The sequence below is a fragment of the Aedes albopictus genome, chromosome 2, assembly GCF_035046485.1.
Source record: "Aedes albopictus strain Foshan chromosome 2, AalbF5, whole genome shotgun sequence".
Classification (NCBI taxonomy): Eukaryota; Metazoa; Arthropoda; class Insecta; order Diptera; family Culicidae; genus Aedes; species Aedes albopictus.
In genome coordinates this window covers 30,318,544-30,338,786 of record NC_085137.1, presented here as the reverse complement: position 1 = coordinate 30,338,786, position 20,243 = coordinate 30,318,544, and the positions used below count along the sequence as shown (strand labels likewise).

Here is a 20,243-nt window from a genome sequence, read left to right as displayed (position 1 = left end):
ATTTGCTTGATGAGCTGTGTTTAAAACTAACTAACAATCCATTTGCCGCTTCTGCCGTCTTGCTCGGTTTTGATTAGCTTGTTGTCCGTTTATTTGTGGGTTGGATGAAAACTGTCAATTTACAAAGGGGGGAAATTTCGCGCCTTTCAACTAGGATATGAAAAGCTCCTTACAACGATTCTTTGGAAAATAAATTACAAAACGAAAATAAATTCAATCGAAATAATAATTACGCATTCGCAAACAAAAAAACACAAGATAAAATTTTGTCTACATTTCTCCAATTAAAACTATCATTCTAATCGTGCTTGATCGGGGTCTTGCCTAAAGTTTTTGGTTTTAACTAAATTCTTTCCAGTGGCGGTTGCAAAAGTTTAACTTTTTTGTATCTCCTATTTACTGACTATAGCTATAATATGATTTTTTACATAAAATAAAACAATATCAATATCACCAAAAAGAAATATTTGAACTACGATTAAGATGTGTATGAGAGTGCAAAAGTCGAAAGGGAATATAGGGGGCTGTACACTAGGGTGGTTCTTCCTATAATCTTAAGAGCGATATCTTAAAAGTAAGTAGAGTAATATGTACTTGAATTGATTGGGTCAATGATCATCATAATACTAATTAGTTAGTGAGCCTGGTCAGCATGGGAGGTTAGGCATGTGTAGCAGGCTAAACCAGAAATTAATTTGCTAATAGTGAGCATAAGGTGAAACAGTTCACACTAAAGGTGTCGAGGATTCGGGATATCCGAAAGGTCAACGTCAAAGTTTCAAGTGTGTGTTTTTACACATAGTTTTTTTGGTTGATGCGGTCCTCAAGTGTATGTACAAAATTTGCGCGGGATTGCGTCCAGGACCGCCGAGAATCGCATGCTACTTTGGTCCAATCAACAGCTCGTATTTACACGTGAATCATGGGGTTCCGCCTCTAGGTGGAAACCTCTATCGTGTCGTTGTTGTTCATCGGATCTTTGTCGGAGTCGATGTTGATCATGTCACTTTCGACATCACTGGAGCCGTCCTCCAGGTCCGGGTCAACCGTGGTCACATCGATGGGTGTGTAGATGTGACCACCGGAGCCGTGTAGGTGAGGTCCGGTCATTGGGGCTCCCGAGTAGGTCACCTTACCCATGAAGGACCGGATTTCGTCGAAGTAGGTATCCTCCCGTTCGGCCTCGTTTGAAGAAGGGGAATCTCCGAGGCCCAGTCCAAGTCCGGTAGCGTCCGCGTCGTGCTTCTTCAGGTGCCGATCGAGATTCGTCTGCTGGCCGAAGCAGCGCTCGCAAAGGTGACACTTGAACGGCCGCTCTTTGTTGTGAATGTTACGCACATGACGCTGCAAATTACTAGAGATACTAAATGACCGTTCACAGTACCGACATTTGTAGGGCTGCTCACCGGTGTGGGTTCGAAGGTGGCGCGTCAGATTAGCCGAGCGGGGAAAGATCTTGCCGCAAAATTTGCACGAGTAGCGGTCCTTGACCTTGCCACCTCCGGTTAGGCCACCGGCGGCCATGATGGCCTCGTGGAAGGGCTTTGGCGGAAACGCGCCAGCAGCCGAGGCGTTTCGTTTGAGCATGTCGAAATTGGGGCCAAGGGAGCCTAAAAAATTGAACGGTGGCCGCTGGAAGTTCGGTATTCCGGGACGGTACATGGCCTCCAGCAGCATCGGATAAATCGGGCGCGGATAGGAGATTTGCTGAGCACTTGGCGACGATGGTGAGGGGGTGGGGCGTGGCGATGGCGTCGGAGATGGGCTCGTCGGAACGGTCATTTGTGGCGACGCGATTGGTTTGGGCGAGGGGATCGGGATCGGTGCCACTTCCGATGTTGGAGGAGGGGTTGGTGTTGGCGTTGTGACTTCGATCGGTGTTGGACTGCGAGCACCGTTCTTCTTTTTGGTCACGCTGAGGTCCAAGGGCTGCTCGGAAGCAGTTTCGAGTTTTGGAATCTAAAATGAATAAGAAAATCGATATGTACCTTTGTGATTCTAGGTGTGCGATATTTCACGGAAGTCTAGTCCTAGTCTAATCCTAGTCTAGTCCTAGTCTAGTCCTAGTCTAGTCCTAGTCTAGTCCTAGTCTAGTCCTAGTCTAGTCCTAGTCTAGTCCTAGTCTAGTCCTAGTCTAGTCCTAGTCTAGTCCTAGTCTAGTCCTAGTCTAGTCCTAGTCTAGTAATGGTCTTGTAGTCCTAGTCTTGTAGTCCTAGTCTTGCCTAGTCCAGCCTATTCGAGCTTATTTACCTTAGCGGGCACCTCCTCTTGCTCCTCCTTTTTAACGCACTCGTCGCCATCTTCTTCTTCCTCATCCTCATCGTCATCATCCTCCTTCACCACATCGATCGAAGGCTTCCTTCGTTTGCCCAGCAACGATACCGGACTCTGCCGTTCCTCCTTGATGTCCAACGATCCGGTTGACGATGCCGTAGAGCACATGGAGAAGTTCTTGATGCGAATCGATCCTCCCGAAGGTAGTTCGTCATCCTCGGAGCTGTGCACTTCCAACGACGAAATGCCCCGCGATGTCATACTGCTGTTTAGTGAGCCGTTCTCCCGACTGCGGTTCAGCAGAGGTTCCGCTTTGATGTGATTGTTGTTGGTCAACTGGGATGCAACTGCCGTATTGGTGGCTGTGGTCGTCGCCGACGGAGCAACAGGGGTTGAAGTCATCGAAGGGATCAAGTTGAAGTTGACCGGGATGGGTCGTGCGGGTGATGGTCTTAGATGGTTGGTGGCTTCTTCGGCTGTTGGAGGGGAGATCTTCATCGTTTGTTGGCCGTATTGTTCCATCAGGTTGACGTGCCGAGGGGATGGAGTCTTGCGTTCTAGCTCAACTGGGGCTGCTGGGGGTTTGGGGAAGAATGGAAGGGGGAATTGTGGGGCTTGGGCGGGGTTTGGAGGGAAGATGCCGGACATTCCGGGATACGGACGGAATCCTGGCGGGAAGAAGGGACTTCCGTGGAACATGAAGAACGGATTGGGTGGGGTGGCCATGTTGTGCGGCAGGTTGGGTACTCCAGCGGTTTGTTGTTGATGGGCTGCGGCGGCGGCTGCGGCCGCTGCTGCTGCTGCCGTCGAGGGATGCAAGGGACCTCCACCGACGGAGGTCGAATCACAGAATCGCTTGTGCTTGGAGAGCGACGTTACGGTGCTGAAGCTTTGTCCGCACTTGTTGCACTTGATTTGCATGCGACAGTCGGCATGCATGCGTTTGTGCCGGCACAGGTTCGAGAACTGGGTGTACGCTTTGAGGCACACCTCGCACTGGAAGGGCTTGACTGACGAGTGGATGTGGGTGTGCTGCTTGAGACCCGACGAGGTCGCAAAGGTTTTACCGCACTCGGGGCAGGCGTGACTGCGGGCACCGACGTGGTGGGTGCGGATGTGCCGCTGGAGGTTCGACGGATCGGTGAAAAACTGTCAGGAGAAAAAATAAATGAAATGGATTGTTAGGTGAGCTATTGAAGTTATTTATAAAAGGTGGATAACTTTAAATCACGAAAATTCGAACGAAAAAATATACGGTGAATGAGCACAACTGAAACGTTGATGAATCTGAATTTTAAGAAAGGGTTATGTCACGGTCGCCATGTTATGTATCAAAGGTTAATAAGTTTTTTCCATGGAGATTTATATTTGATTTATATTTGATAATTTTTATAATAATATTTTAGAACTACTCCAAGGCTAACGGAAAAAATGTAACTACCAGATATGATTCAGTGTGTTGGTAGGTTTAAAATTGTAAGCCAAATTTGCAAAAATAAAGCATTACGTTCCGGTGAGATCCGAACCCACGACTCCGCATTCACTGGATCAGCGCTTTAGCAAATCAAGCCACAGAACAGGATAAGATTTTGTAAAGGATATTGTGACATAGAGAGCTAAACTGCGTCCGAATCCAGATATTGAACACTCCTCTTGCAAATGTACATTTTTCCGGCTTAGCTGCCGATCACTTGAAAATGATGAAAAAGATTATGTTGATGAAGTAATTTGATTTGGCTTTCTATTCCGCAGAATCTCAATTTGTCTTGTTACTTGGTTGGTCAATATAATTGAACAGTGATATCGTAGATTCAAATCTAAGTAGATTTCGATTTTTTTTAGCGAATTTTTCTCTCAATTTATCGCCTTACATTGCCTTATATTTACTAGTTTCGTAGTATGTTAAGGGACTTGCAAATTTACCAAATATCAGATAATAGTAAAAAAAAACTTTCATTCTGCAACTGTTGGGGCCGAAACATCTCAGTGCAATTTGACTCATTTTTATTTCAAAATCTGTGTGAAACTCTTTCAAAGGCTTCAAAAGCGTTTGCAACTTCAGATTTAATAAATTTACGAAATAAAGTTTTTGAACATTATGTCGACCATTATTATTACATTAAACACATTTCTACTCGATCAGAATTGGAATGAAGCTTATGGCATCCTTCGGAAGTTTCTTTTGGTTTGTTTTTAATCGTCGATTCCTCCATAAGATTCTTCTAAGATTGTTCAACAAGTTCTTTGTGGCATTTCTCCTAGAATTTCTTCGGGTGTGTATCCCGCAGTTTTTCAGTGATTTCCAGGATTATTTTTTTCACCAGAAGATGCTAGTGTTTTTTTTATTCTGATATTTTTTCATGGAGTCCTGAAGACGATCAGTCTGAAATTCCTTTGGGAGTTGTTCCTAATATTTCAACTGGACATTCCCAGGTTACAATTTGCTGTAAAAACGATTTTCCAATTATTTGAAAGCAGCCTTCATTTGAACAACAGCTGAGAACAAGAGGTATAATCCTTTATTCAGCTCCTAAACATCTAACTTTGGGGATTTTATTCAACCTTTAGCTGATTTGAGGTTCATTGAAAGGCTGATTTAAGGCTTAATATGCGCTTAGTCAGTAATCCATCGAATAGACTTTCGTAAGCCAATTTTTACCATTTGGTGCTTTCTTGATTCTGAAGACATGTTTAAGAACATATTAATGATTCTTTGGGAAAGCAGGGTGGAGCTATTGTGACTGAATAATCAAGAACAAAGGTTGAGCTAAGCTTGTATTGAGGCTGAAGAAGCGATCTGGACTCTATGAAAACTTGCTTGAATTAGCTGTTAAAAATATTTTATTAAAGTTTGAACAACTGGTGATTAATTCTGTATGTTAGTAACAACGATAGCTTGATAACAACTTATTCAGCCAAAATTTTCAAAATCAAGCTTAAGTACGAATAATTAAACTGGAATACAGCCATAAGATTAGTTGGGATGCTATAAAGCTGGTTACAAGGTGAATAATATAATATTCAGCTTGACATTCAGCCATCTCTGTATTGCCGATTAAAGTGGTTGAACAAGCTATACTTCAGACCAATATCGAGCTGTCATTGTGTTCAGCTACTGACAGCAGTAACCAGCCAGTGTACAGCTAAAACTCTCACTGTTCATCATTCATTGTTACTTGGGTTCTTCTCGTAATTCTTTCTGGATTTTTTTAAGAATTCATTCTGCGATTCCTCCACATATTTCTTCTAGGATTCATATATGATTTCTCTCAGGGAATTTCGTCTACGATAGAATATATTTCTGGAATTCCTCCAGTAGTTCTTTTAGACGTGTTTCCCGATCTTTCTCCTGAATTTTCCTTATGGTATTCCCAAGGATATTTCTTACAAAAAAAATTCTACTAAAATTTCTCAATGAGCCATCTCCGGAATTTTTCAAGGTGACTCTGCTGCAATTTCTCCACATATTTCTTCTGGGATGTCTATACAAAGCCCTTCTTCGTGGAAGAATGTATTCCTCAAGTAGATCGATTTGGGCCTTCTACTGGAGTTTCTTCTGGACTTTCTTCAGGAATTCTTCCAGCAGATTCATCATTTTGAGAAATTCCGGAAGGCACTACTGAAGGAATATCTGAAGAATCGCCATGAGAAAGCACAGAAGAAACTTCATGAAAGATATCGGAACATTTTCTGCAGGAATTCTTGAAAATATGTCAGAAGAAACTCTAGGAGCAATATCACAAAAGAGTCTTGGAAATCTCTCAGAAAGACTTTCAAGACCATCATGAAGAATCCCAGAATAAAGATCTGGAGCAATACAAGAAGCAATTCCTGAAAAAAAAATCAAAATCGTACTGAAGGAATTCTAGAAGGATCCTCACGTAAAATCCCTGAAGATCCTATTGAGATTTTCTCAGAATTTATTTCTGAAATACATCCAGAATTTTCGTCAGCCACCATGAAGGTCATTCTGAAATTTTCCTTGGAAAAAATGTCATCAGCGAAGGAACCTTATAAGATTCCATACAGATGTCTTTCTACGATTCCCCTGCGACTTTCTTCTCTCTTCCTAATACAGTTCTGATTTTTTTTTCAGAAATCCCTTATGGAATTCCACCGAAAATCTCCAAGGATTAATTCAGAAGTAACTTTGAAGATTTTGAAAGAAACCTCAGGATAAATCCTAGAAAAAACTTCTTGAAAATCCTAGAGCTCTAATCCTACGATGATCGTCTAAAGAAAACCTGAAGAAATGTTTTCTGAATATTATGAAAAAAAAAGTCCGGAAGAAACTCCAGTAAAATACTTAAAGGAATACTTGAAAACAAACTGAGATGTATTTTTTAATTCGTAGCGGAACTATTTTTTTAAATAAGGAAAAAACAAAGATTTTAAAATGGGAAAACTTTGGAAAGCTAACTTTCTTGAGTAATGCCACGAGAAATTTCAGAAGAAATTCCTTTAAAAAAATCCCAGATAGTACAACTGGAGGAATTCCAGAATGATTTTCAAATTCCTTAAGAAATGAAGAAATTTCTGCAAGAAGCCCAGAACAATATCAGCAGAACCATCTTTTATATTTATAAATTCATGCAGTTTAACCCTAGTAAGATGTTGGAGTCAATATGACCCAGGCAGGTACGCTTAACGTGCACTACGCCATCGTGTTAAAATATCGAAAGAAAGTTTTCAAAAAAAAAAATCTTCCAGCAGTTTCTTTGCAAAATCCCATAGTAACGCCTTAGGAAGTTTAAGTGGCAATAACTTTTCATCAGCACATCCTCTGGAAGATATTACAGAAAATTTTTCGCCAATCATTTCTCAAGATTTTTTTTATATCACTTCAAGAATTCCTTTTGTATTGTTCTTTGTTTTTGCTATGGAAATTTTGTTTTCTGGAATTTACCCAGCCATTCCCCTGGTAGCTCTTTTGAGAATTAATGAGGCATTAATGGAGCCTTAAGCAAGTAATTCGACTGTTCCTCTGAGAATTTCTTCGGCAAATCATTTTTTCAGGAATGTTTTCTGTAATTCTTGTGGTGACTTCTTCATCAATATCTTTCGGAATTCCGTCTGCCATTTCTTTAAAGGATCCTTCAGTAACTTCCTTGATAACTCCTTGAAGAAGGAATTTGCAAAGTTCTTATAAATTCCTGGGATAATGCGGCGGTTCCTTTGGAATTTATTCTGTAAATCTTGAGAAAATTTCTACATTTTTTTTAGGAAAATCATCAGCATTGACTTCGAGAATTCACCAGGCCATTTTTTTAAGGTTTTCCTTTCAGGAATATTTTTGAAAACTTCTTTAGTTGTTCTTTCAAAATTCCTATGTCAGTTCCTTTAACATCTTTGGAAATTCCTTCGGCAATTTAATTGAGAGTTTCTTCAGAAATTTCTTCAGCAATTCCTTAAGGAATTTCTTCTGACATTGTCTTTAAAAATCGTTCGGTAATTGCTTCACAAATTTCTCAAAAAAATATTTTGAGAATTGTTTCTGTTATTCCTTCGACCTATTCTTTGAAAGGTACTCCAAAAATACCTTAAGGAGTTTTTGCCGATTTTTTTTAACTTCTTTGATAACACTATTGGAATCTTTTTCATACAGTTTTCTGAAAATTCTTTAAGCAGTTCTTATTGATTTTTTGAAAATTTCTCCGGAGATTTGAATAAAAAATCCTTCAGAAATTCTATTGAGAATTTCTCGAGCAGTGTTTCGGAAACTTTCTCGGTTTCTTTTTTGCTTCTGCTTTCTGCTCTTCTATTTTCAGACTTTAGAAAATTCCTTCAGCATTTCCAATTGAGAAATTATTAGTTTTCAGAAGAATTGTCTGAATAATTTTTAAAGAAATAACCGAAGGAATTTAAAATGAAATGCTGAAAGAATTGTGGAAGAAACCCTAACACAAACGGCTGCAAAATTTCTAAAAAAAATGATCGAAACAATTTGTGGTACTTCTGAAGTTTTGGAAGTGAATTTGAAAGGAGTTACCATATGATTTTCCAATAAAACTGCCGTAGGGATTTATATAGAAATTTCTGAAGGAATTTCCAAAATTCAGTTTGAATTTTAATAGAATTTCGAGAGCAATAAAGAACAAATAATCAATGAAATTTCCATGGAAGTTGGTCTGGATAGTCTTTAGTCATTAATTTTCACTACCTAATATAATACACAATTTACGAAACACAACAAAGTAATGAACTTAACCCTCTAATACCCAACCCCGCCTTTGGACGGGGTATAGTTTGAGCATTTTTGTAATTTTTCGTGGAGAATCGGGTTCTTTATATTTTTGGTTGATACTTAGGACTGTTCTGTATATCTCGAAATGGTTTTTGGTATCTTTTGAATCGTTTTTACATTTTTTTAATCATTGAAAAATTGATGTTTCAGTCACCTTTCAGAAGTCATTGATTATTTTGTATTGAACCGCTACATTTAACATATTTTAAATTTTTCTCAAATCATTCTTTCAAAGAAGAATAGTTTAAGGGAATCAAATACACTCCAAAATGATTTTCCTTAAAATTACACGGAAGATAAAATTTTCCATGAAAAAAATATAAAATTAATTTATTTCAAAAATAATCATTAAATCTCTAAATGTTTTCATATCAAAAAATCCAAATACCAAATAGGCTTCCAGGAAAAATGTAAAAGTGTGGGGATGTTCAAAAATAAAAATTAGAAAAATCAAAAACTGAAATTCACAAAATCGAGAATTAAAAAGAATCATCTTCCAAAACATGTTTAAATCTATTTTAGATGACGAAAAATTATATTCAGATCAAAATCAAAAATTTGGGTTTTAGAGGGTTAATCAACAACAACACACACACCAACAAAGTTCCAAACCCAGAACGACACTTACGCTATCACTTACCTTGGGACAGTTTTCGCACGGATAACGCCGGATCTCACCGTGGACGATGGCCCGGTGCCGCAGCAGCGACGGTCGATAGCAGTACGCCCTCGGGCAGAGCTCGCACCGGTAGGCGTCCTTCGGGTAGTGGTGCGAAATCACCAGATGATCGTCAAGTCTGTTGGGTAAAAGAAACGTTGAAGAGGAGAAAAGTGTGGAATATTAATACTTTTCTATTCGAACCATCATCGACGACACAATGCGCATAATTTCTAGTTCCAAGTGTTGTCAAGCAGTGGGAGTCATCATGCATAATTGAAGAATAGACGCAGAGACACAAGCGAGCGCGGCGACCTTTACCGCGATGATGAAGAAATCGGGTGGGAGGATCCCTTCGCGCCCGCAAACACACATACACACACGCACGCACACTCACACAATCAGGAAAAGAATAGACGACGTTGTCTAATCGCGCGGAGCATGGCAATTTCCATCCCATTGTCGCCTTCGGTATGTAAATGACGTAAACGATTGACATGAATCGACGCCGGGTCCACCCCTTTCCGAAATGCCAGCCAGCCAGCACTTCTACTTACTAGAAGAGCCGTCCGTTCGTGGTTTGATCCAATTTGGGGTTTCGAATCGAACAGTCCTCATTACAACACCCGAGAGTGGTTAATTATTCATCGCTTCCTCAATTGTCGGGATTGACATAAAAGAGGGAATCGGTACAAACCAGTGGGTTGTTGTAGTGAATCATCAAAATTTTCATTAGTGATTCCCGGAAAAATTTCTGAAATAATGCCTGGAAAATCTTTATGAAGAAATTCTCAAAGGTATTCCATGAGAAATTCTTGGGGAAAACCTGCAAAAAAATCCTGGTAGAATTCCAGGAGAAATTCCTAAAGAGTGTTCTAGAATAATTTCTAGAATTATTCCTGGGGGAATTCCAAAAGACATTCCTCTAGGAATTCATAGACATTTCTGGATGAATTTCTATAAGTATTTCTGGTAGAATCCCTAAATGTACCTCTGGAGAAATTCCTGAAGGAATTCTAGGAAGAATCCTCGAAGGGATTTCTTGAGAATTTCCTGAAATAACTCCTATAGAAATACCAGGAGGAATTCCTCTTCCAGATTGTTCACAGGATTGCATCAAGAATTTTCCAAAATATTCTTATTTTTTTTATTTTTTTATTTTTTTTTTTCACAGAAAAGCGCTTTTCACTCCACCGCCCTTGAACACAATGCAAATGAGTGTGATGGGTTGATGATGCCCTCACCGCGCTTCTGTGTAGCAATTTGTTAGGGGAAACAAAACGCCTAGCACAGAAGCAAAAAAAACGATGAAGCGATTTCAGGTGTCAAAGTTCTCACCCATTAGAGGCCAACCCGTCCATCGGTTCGTCCCATCCCATATGAGTGCCCATATCTAATATGTAGATGAATGCGCAGAAGGGCAACCATCATCAGTCAGTAGGTAGTAAGCCAATTCCCACCCACAGAAGTGAATAGCAATGCCCATTGTCAATCCACATCCCGAAATCAGATAAGTGAAGTGAATCGCACAGATAGGATCGCACCCACTCAATCAATGAACCGAGGTTGAGTGGAGAGAGAGGGGCAGGTTGACGGTCGGTACATTTGTGTGATGAATTCGAAATCATCAGGTCGGGCGATTCCCACGAGTGGCACGCATTCGATCCTGCCACAACTGTGTATCATAACTATGATGCATACTCTGTGGAGAGGAGGATCAACTCCCCGATGAAATGGCGAAATGTCAACGGGAATGCCGTGTGATACACTATACCTAGTATTTGGTTGTGGAATTTAAATTCAAAGTTTCACTTTTCACCCGCGCTCAGTCATTTGTCTGCATGTATCATATCTTCGTCATAGCTAGACAATTTTTGAAAGGATCCACTTTGAAGCAGATGTCAGAAATGATTACTATAGTCCATCATGTGGTCGTCTCGGTAGCATATAGGCACAATTTGCTGCTTCTGTGCTGTTGATTTGGTGGTTAAAGATTTACCGTTGTGCTACCTTTGCGGCTTCTGAGACTTGTTTTAGCAAGGCTTTCAGCTGATGAAATACAAGGGATAGACAAAATGATCAGGCCAGGCAAAATCATCACTTTTCATAAAATGGACAACTGGCTGGAACTTTTCAAAAACTGCATCAAATACTCTCAAATTTTCACAGTAAGTTGATCAGCTACTTGTGTATCAATGGTCCAAATTTGGAAAGGATCGGATTGTTCTACATAAAGCTAAAAGGATTCTAGAAAAAGATATAGTTTCCTATAGCTAACTTTGAATTATAAAATTTCCGGATTCAAAGATACGAATGCAATGAAATTTTATCGTTTATGACTTATATAATTAGCTTTGCAAAACGTTTGACTTAAAACTTGAAATTATTAGTAAGACAAAAAGTTATAGCAACTTCATTTATTTTATGATTTTAAGGTAAATTGATCAATTTTCAATATGCATCCTGCATATGTGGGCTTCGTGGCCGAACGGTTAGCGGCGTCTGTCGTTTAAGCGTTTCGTAAGCCTCGGAGTGTAGGTTCGATTCCCGCTCCAGTCGGAGAAAACTTTTCGTCGAACGGAAAATTCTCCACTGGACCACTGGGTGTCATATGTGTTGTCCGCTGTCTAATGTTTGCAATTTTCAGTCTGTAGAGGCCGTAAGGTCGTAGACGGTGTAATTGTATCTTAATTGTCTCTCTTTATTACTTTCTTCATTTTATTTCCGATGATTTTGTTACTTTCCTTCAAAATATATTTGTATTCAAGTCAAAAAAAGGGAAATTAAATTTAAATAACCATTTCGAATTTTTAAACGACGTTGAAGTTTGTATTCTATAGGATGAGAATACAAAAGTGGAGATTGGCCTAAATGAAACAGGCCATAAAAAAGAGTCTTTAGTGCATAAATAAAGTTAGTGATACTGTGTGTAGAAAGTTGAACTTACTAACTTTTATTAACTTATTTTTATCAGCAAACTAAGCTCGCAAGAACAAATTTTACTTCTTGGTGCGATGAGACTGAAAGAGGTTCGCAGGAAGTTTTAAAAAGAGTGTAAGGGGAGAGAATCCCAGAATTCAGGGGCGTCTCAAGGGGGCGGAATTCCCCAGTGGTATTTCAAAGATATTCTGGCTACATGGGCGTGTTACAGGCGATTTTTTTTTCTGTTCGGGTGAGCCACTGTGACCAGTATTTAGATCTTTTGTAGCATTACCCGTATCCTTAGTATTTAGTGCATGTCGTTCTACTCCATTGTCATTGAGAGGCAATGAAGCATCGATTTCTGTACAGTTCCTGTTTTGTTATCCCAGAGGTCCAAGAAATCGATTGCGATGAAAAGGTCCCGTTATCATAGATATTTAAATCCCAGTGAAAGAGCGCCCCTAATCAAACACAATCCATTCGAATTCTGAGAAAAACAGAACGGTAGTACTGATATTTATCCATGCATTGGAACTCTAGCCCCATCCATGTCTTGCTTCTAGTTTAGTCCCAGGACAACAAAAAAAAAAACCCCGGGACTTTAGGCTAGTTGCAAAACTCTGTCAAATTAGAGAATGTGTTCTGCAATAAGAATGCACGTGAGTCCTTGAATTACCAGAACTTAACAGTCCTTGATAGGTTAGTACGCAATCAGATATGTAAAGCATGTTTGTTTTCCTAACATCAAGTGTAGTCCCGGGTGGGCAAAGTCCGATTCTTTAACTATCAGCAAGGCAGAATAAATGCAAGTTTAGAAACTGTCACCAGTAACAAGGACTTTGTACCATGAATCCTTATTACCAAAACACATTACCCCAACTTGACAAACCGGATGTCACTAGGGTTCGGTTTGGTAGATCTTTAACCGTAACGCAACACAAAAATACGATCTACCTACATTACGGGCGCCGTTAAAGATCTAGCATATTTTAAACCCCCTCAACCATTCATCCATCAGCACGGGTCGCCTGACACCTTGGATTGGGGTTCCCCGTTTAGTGGACTTTTACCCCCGGAACAGGTGGTCCGTAGTATTATTCTTAGCCAATTGAGACAACCGCTACCGACACTACACAGCTATCTAGGCTGATCGGGAAAAGAAGTTAACATTGATGGTTAACTTCATATGGATCCGAACAGCCGACAATCAGGACATAAGGAGTTCTCAGTGGGTTTCAGTGCTGGAGCAACGGTTTCTGGGAGGTTTTGGGAGGGGTTTGAGAAGGGAGGGGTTTCAGGGGTGTTACAGTCGGTTTTAGGAGATTCCAGGGGGTATTTGGAGCTATTTTAGGATGTCTCAGAGGATTTTTAGCGAGTTTCAGAGACGTTACAGGTAGCTTTGGGGACTTTAATGGGGTTTTGGCGGGTCACAGGTGCGTCATAGGTTTTTTTTTCAGTCATTTTAGGAGGTTTCGCAGAATTTATTTGTGGGGAAAACTTCCAGGAATTCTTTTTGCAACCCTTTCACAAATTTCTCGTACATTTGTTCTAAAAACTCCCCCCGGATTTCTTTTCCAATTTCTTCAAGGAGTTTTCATGGAGTTTCATCCAGTTTTCTTCATCGTAATTTTAGCAGTTCCCTTCAAAGCTCCTCGAGCATCTCTTCCTGCAACTCCTCCATCCGTTAATTTAGTAATTGTTACAAAGATGTTTGGTCCCCAAGCAACATAACTTGTTCCAAAGCCAGTAACAGCAACCTTAGTGTAATTTATTCACTGTCCATATTATAGAGGATAGAATATAATTGCTTCTTCTTTGAAACTCAAAAAACGCAGATTCTGAATCGTTATGCAACTTAAATGAGAGGGAATGATAATGAATACCAGGAGTATTAACTACTCACCTTACATACTACACCAAACGCTCTGTGACAGAATTGCTGCTCAACACACCATGAAAACTACGGAAGTTACTTGCTACTTCATTGCAACTTCTTTGTCACAAGTTAGAGAACTGTCAAAATGGAAAAACGCGCAAGTTTTATGCAACACATTTGGAACATTTTACATCATCACAGGGTTCCAGAATCTGTTCGCGATATTTTGGGAAGCAAAAATCTTTGTTTGATGAAAATACTTTATATATTTTTAAATGATATTTCCTATATAGTATGATATTCCTTTTTTTTCTAAATCCTTCGTTTCAGAGTTTGCAAGATATTTCAGCGGTAGATGACATTTTCATTCAAGATTAGGATTTTTGGCCCATTTTCAAGATTTGGCTCTGCTATGGATTTATGCCGTTTGAGCCTTTATTATAAGTTATTATATTACCTTTGTAAATGTTATGTGAAAAGATGAAGAGGTTTTATGCCTTTTTGAGAACGATTTCATAAAGAGAAAAAGGAAATCACTCAAAGGGGCTTTTCCCTCTTCCTAAATTTTTTGTTAAAAAAATAAAACTAAACTAAACTAACATTTGGAACATTTGTTCAGATTATGTTACCAGAGTTAGATGTTGCTTGACTGTAACATAGCGCATTTAATGCAAGCTGACTACCCAAGAAACAATTTTTACTTTAAGAAATGTTTCTCAAAGCAACGTTATTAAACTGCATGTGATGATAAACCAATAAGCGTCAATTCCACCATACTGATACTTAAAAAAACACTGGGTCTGGATGTAAAAGCTTACTCATTTGGTTAAGTTCTGGAATGTTGAATCCAAATATATATATATATATATATATATATATATATATATATATATATATATATATATATATATATGTATATATATATATATATATATATATATATATATATATATATATATATATATATATATATATATATATATATATATATATATATATATATATAGATATATATATATATATATATATATATATATATATATATATATATATATATTTAGAGATAACAGGTTCCTCTGTTGAAAAGACTTTTTCACTGTTTTGTTTGTATAAAACAGAGCTTCGATGATGGTGGCTCCAGTGAGGAAACAGTCATGGACGTAGTACTCTTCGTTGAGAATGATAACAACAAATGGTAATTCATGGCTCTTGTTGTTTGCAAGCTGGTTGAGAACACGTGCTAGTAGAAAAGGAGGTCGAAGAAGTGCCAATTATAATTATATCAAGGGTAGACGTTCAATGAATCACTTTTTTGCAAGTTTTTCTGCAGTGGTAAGCCAATTGGGTATCAAAATTTTCAACTTTTTCCTGTTTTCCACTTGTGTTTTTCAGATATTAAAAAAAAAATAAAGACAACCGTGTAACTTAATGGAGAGGCTGATAGTACATGAGTACACGTACCAAGAATTTGTTTTCTGAAGTAATGGTGACGATTGATGCGGTAATGCATAGGCTTCCAAATCTGACGAACGAAGCATCGAACCAAGTCTCATAGATAAATGACACTGAAGAAGATTACAAATGGTAGTTGAAAAACGCGTAATTCTCAAAGGATTAGCAAAAGAGAGCGGAATTAAAAGGTACAAATGTGATAACACTCATTCCAAGTCGCACTTGTTTATCCTGGCTGTGCTTACTTGCAAAAAATGCAAATTTTTCAAATCGAGCGCATATGTTTACGAATTTTAAGATTGATGCTCTTGAAAACGTGAGTAGGGGTCCAACTCGGCCATTGTGGCAGCCATATTTATATTCTCTGAAGTTTCTCCTTAAAATGTGCCGTTATGGCGACAGTCACGAAGCGCGACGCGAGATAAGACACGACACTTATGGTTCTAACCATCGTCAAGTTTATTAAAAAATACTTTAATGCCGACCAGTTTCGGGCTCAATGCAGCCCATCTACAGGACAATGTCCGACTTTCGAATAGAATGAATTTGGGAGCTAAGCAATACCAATGGTTCGGTAAACCATCATAAATTCCTACCTGTATCCACCTCTGCTACTTAAAAGAAAGATCAACAATCTAATCATAGAAAATGCATATCGCTTCGCGCCTTCTTTGAGCCAGGCTATTCAGCAACCGTTACATATAAGTCTGTTAGTCTGTTACTCCCTCCCATATACACATCACTCCAACAGTGCTAGAAGACCACGGACAGTATCCACTAGCACCGCACAAACATCCTATGACGACTTCAGAGACCACAATGATGATTAATATTTCGGATGCTTTTAAATTAAATCGGCTACTTTAGCGTCCCGCTTGGAATGTGAAATGATAGTTTCTTCCATCGTCCGATAAAAGCCCCATCGTCATCGGTGCGGTGGTTTGCACGCAGATTTATTTTGGAATTGTGTTACGCAGCCGCAGCAGCAGCAGCAACACCAGCACCGTACAAATCCGATCACTATTATTTTCCTTTTGAGATACAGCGAAAGGAGATCGATCATCGCGATATGGAGCGAACGACCAGCAGCGTCCAGTCAACCAAACGAAACGCAACATGAGGAGAAGCCCATTAGACGGCTGGCTGGCTGTAGGTATTCGTCGTCATATCGGAGGTGTCTGAATGACGACGTGCGGGGCGCGAAAGTTGAACCAATTTGCGATTTGGCCAATTCGGGCATTCCGCGAGGGTCCCTCTCTCTCGGTCCCGCTCCAGCTGATCTGCTTTGTGTCACTCGCTGAAGGACACGACCGTCCGTGCGTCCGCGATCGCCCGGCGGGTGAAAGTGGTCTAACTATTTAAGAATCGCCAAATTTGTGAAAACGACGTGCGGCGGTGGCCGGTCGGCGATGATTGATCAGCGTTGCGAATTTCCTGACAGGTCAATGCTGACCCGAAGAGCACGTTACGCAACGCCTCCATGCAAATTTGAAAAGTGAGTGTCCTAATCCCCGATTGAAACGATCAGGGCGTGACGCGCTTCCCGTACAATTAGGTCCCAAATGGTTCGACACGAGCACGATTGCCCAAGTCGAGCAATCGTCAAGGCGTTCTTCCTGAAGGTGTCATTGATCTGCAATGTCCCCGTGGAACATGGAGTATTTCGAATTTATGAACAATCTTGTCTCGTCCGTATCTCCGGACCAGGCATCATTATTCTAATTTCAGATTCTCTTGGGCGTCTAGCCTAGGCGATGATCGTTGTCACGAGATATTGTCGCGCGCGCCCACACACTACAGTTCTGCAGCCGGCGCGGCGTTGTCAACGTCGACATCTCCCCGGATCTATGCTCTCGGTTCACACAATGCACACTGGGCCACGAGCGGGATCTAGCAAGTAAAAACCTCTAGCGTTTTAGGAGTACATTTTTTTGAGTTGGTGTCTTCTGAGACTTGTATTAATTTTACCTGTACTTTTATGTGGTGAAGAAAATTAGTTGGTAATTTTGCCGCATAGGTGGCGCTGCGATACTAACTTTTTTGTCTTACGTCCTAGAGGTTTCCCGTCTTCTGCAAAGTTGTAGAGCGTGCAAAAATAAGTAAAGTCGTCGAAGACACCAAAGTTGTGTGACTTCAAATAATAAAGTTATATTAAAAACAGTAAAATTTACGTGAAAATCACGTTTATCGCAAATTCATCAATTATAACACTTCACACTTGTTAATCAAAGTAGTCTGTGTCTGATGATACTAACTTTACAATTTTTTGGACCTTTAAAATGGTTTTTTGGGCATACTAGTAAAAATTACTATGATTTTTACTAGCAGTTTTTTCAAAAAGCTGCAAATTTCGGCTAAATTTGTTGCTTGCTTCAAAATATACCACTCAAGATCTATTAAATCTGAAAGTTTGCCGGAGGTATAATTTGGTGTTTTTGAGATATTTTGATTTTAAATAATGATGTTTAATAATGTTTAAATCTAAATTATTTTGAAAGAGAAGCAATTCTTTTATTCCAGAGTTTTGACTGTATTAACGAGATTTTTAATCCTAGGCTAGTTCATCTCGGGATATTCCGGAGTTGTCCTGCCAGTAGATATTCACGGATCACTTTTCAATTAAAAGTTTTATGTTTACCCAACGCCAAAATTGACGTTTTGTGTTCAATTGTTTTGTGTATCAATTTGTTGAATCAACAGTGCTCATATATTTATTGGTCTATTGAAAGAAAGAAATTATAATGGTTTTTGGCCCTGGTGTGAGCGACTCACGCAAGTGCGAAGTTTCGTCATACCAATCCTTGTGTTCAATAATGATTTTCAGTTAACTCAACGTACATACGTAAAAATGAAGAAATTATTGGTTATATTATAAAACAATCTTCAGTTCAAGGTGAGATCTGAATTCACGACTCTTATACAAGTGCTTTACTTACTAAGTCACAGTGCCTATTAATGACACGGCATTGATGAGCCAAGTTTTTTTTTTTCATGATTTCATCAATATCCATCTAAACATATGTACGTTAACTGAAAATCATTATTGATTCCACGGATTGGTATACCGGAACTTTGTACTAACGGAAGTCGCTCACACAAGATCAAACAGCATTATATTTTTGCCTTTCTCGTACACCAAGTGTACCGAAAGGCTATATGTTCACTCCAAAAACGAAAATTTGATAGAGCTCCCGGAGGGGTCAAGTGTTATATACCAATCGACTCAGCTCGACGAGTTGAGATGATGTCTGTGTGTATGTATGTGTGTGTGTGTGTATGTATGTGTGTGTGTGTGTATGTGTACAAAAAAGGTCACCTCATTTTTAGATAGTAAACATCAACCGATTTTAACGACCGACGGTTCATTCGACGCGGAATCTGGTCCCATTGTTTCCTATTGAAAATGGTTCGGATCGGTCCAGCCGTTCCGGAGTTACGGCCATTTAGGTGTTCCGGATCGGTACCCCAGGAAGGAGCCAGATATGAAAACGCAACAAACCCATGCATGCGACCCATCAAACCACGGCATTTTCGATTATCTGATGAACGGGAAGTAGTAAAATAATCTCAGACTATTTCTGAACCGGTAGTGTTCCGGAACCGGTTCCGGGTGTCCTGCCTGAAGTGGCCAAATGTAAAAGTGAACATAACCCATGCATGCGACACATCAAAGAGCGGCTTTTTCGATAACCAGTTGAATGGTGAGCAGGAAAGTAGTTTCAGACCATATTTGAACCGGTAGTGTTCCGGAACCGGTTCCGGGTGTCCTGCCGGAAGTGGCCAATAAAAAAAATTGAACCAAACCCATGCATGCGACGCATCAAAGAGCTGCTTTTTCGATAACCAGATGAACGGTAAGCAGGAAAATAGTTTCATACTGTATCTGAACCGGTTGTGTTCCGAAACCGGTTCCAGGTATCCCGCCGGAAGTGGCCAATTAAAACAGTGAACCAAACCCATGCATGCGACACATCAAAGAGTGGCTTTTTCTATAACCAGATTAATGGTTAGCAGGAAAATAGTTTTATACCGTATTTGAACCGGTTGTGTTCCGGAACCGATTCCAGGTGTCCCGCCGGAAGTAGCCAATTAAAAAAGTGTCATGCAAACCCATGCACATGAAACATCAAATCATCAAAAATGTTGGATAACCAGATAAACGGGCAGCAAGAAAATAGTCTTTGACCTCACCCAAGATTACCAGCAGTGTTGTAGAATCAGGATTGGATGCATCGCTGAAATTACGAAGGTGAACAAAATCAATGCAAGCGATAAATATACTTAAAAAAAACAAAATCTTAATAAAAATTAAATCGATTTTGTCAAATCACACCATTTTAGATTCCTGAGACGTAATTATATAGTAGGTTGAATCAACGTTGTATGGGAAAATTTAAATTTTATAGCATCAATCCCCTTTTGTGGTTGAAATTACTACGCACAATTTTGATGCAACTGGTTAAGCCCTCGCGCTCTGTAACACGGTTGAAATTTAAATGGGTTTTATTATGATATTAATAATTTCACTAGCTTGTTCTTTTTTTGTCAAATTTTACATAAATCTTATAATCAATGATAATAAAATAAAGGCTAAAGTGTGCAGAAAAAAAATTGCCGAAACATCTTGATAATGATCGACATCCAGTGCTAGTGAAGTTTGTCAAGCAGTCAACTGAGAGGTTTGATATTTTTCAGCTCTGCTTATACGTTTAACATAATTCGTAACTTCGGAATATGAGCCATCAATAAGTTTCCACATTCGATTATGGCTTTGATGTAATAATGTTGCTTTTATAATATTGCTTTTCTCAATAAGG

The 20,243-nt window shown here is 39.4% G+C and overlaps 1 protein-coding gene across 3 annotated transcripts in view; it reads right to left on the bottom strand.

Moving 5' to 3' along the window:
- Positions 1-409: 409 nt before the first annotated feature.
- The window catches only part of LOC109402239 (transcription factor hamlet), a 384,793-nt gene continuing 364,959 nt past the window's right edge, over positions 410-20,243 (bottom strand). For 2 of the 3 annotated variants that reach the window (XM_062849389.1, XM_029864201.2), the window contains exons 7-9: positions 9,159-9,315; positions 2,251-3,423; positions 410-1,959 (exon numbers count right to left, since the gene is read on the bottom strand). In XM_062849389.1, the coding sequence (XP_062705373.1) occupies positions 937-1,959; positions 2,251-3,423; positions 9,159-9,315 (2,353 nt within the window). In that variant the 3' untranslated portion in view covers positions 410-936. The remainder of the gene's footprint in view (positions 1,960-2,250; positions 3,424-9,158; positions 9,316-20,243) is intronic. The other variant, XM_062849390.1, reaches the window with a different exon arrangement.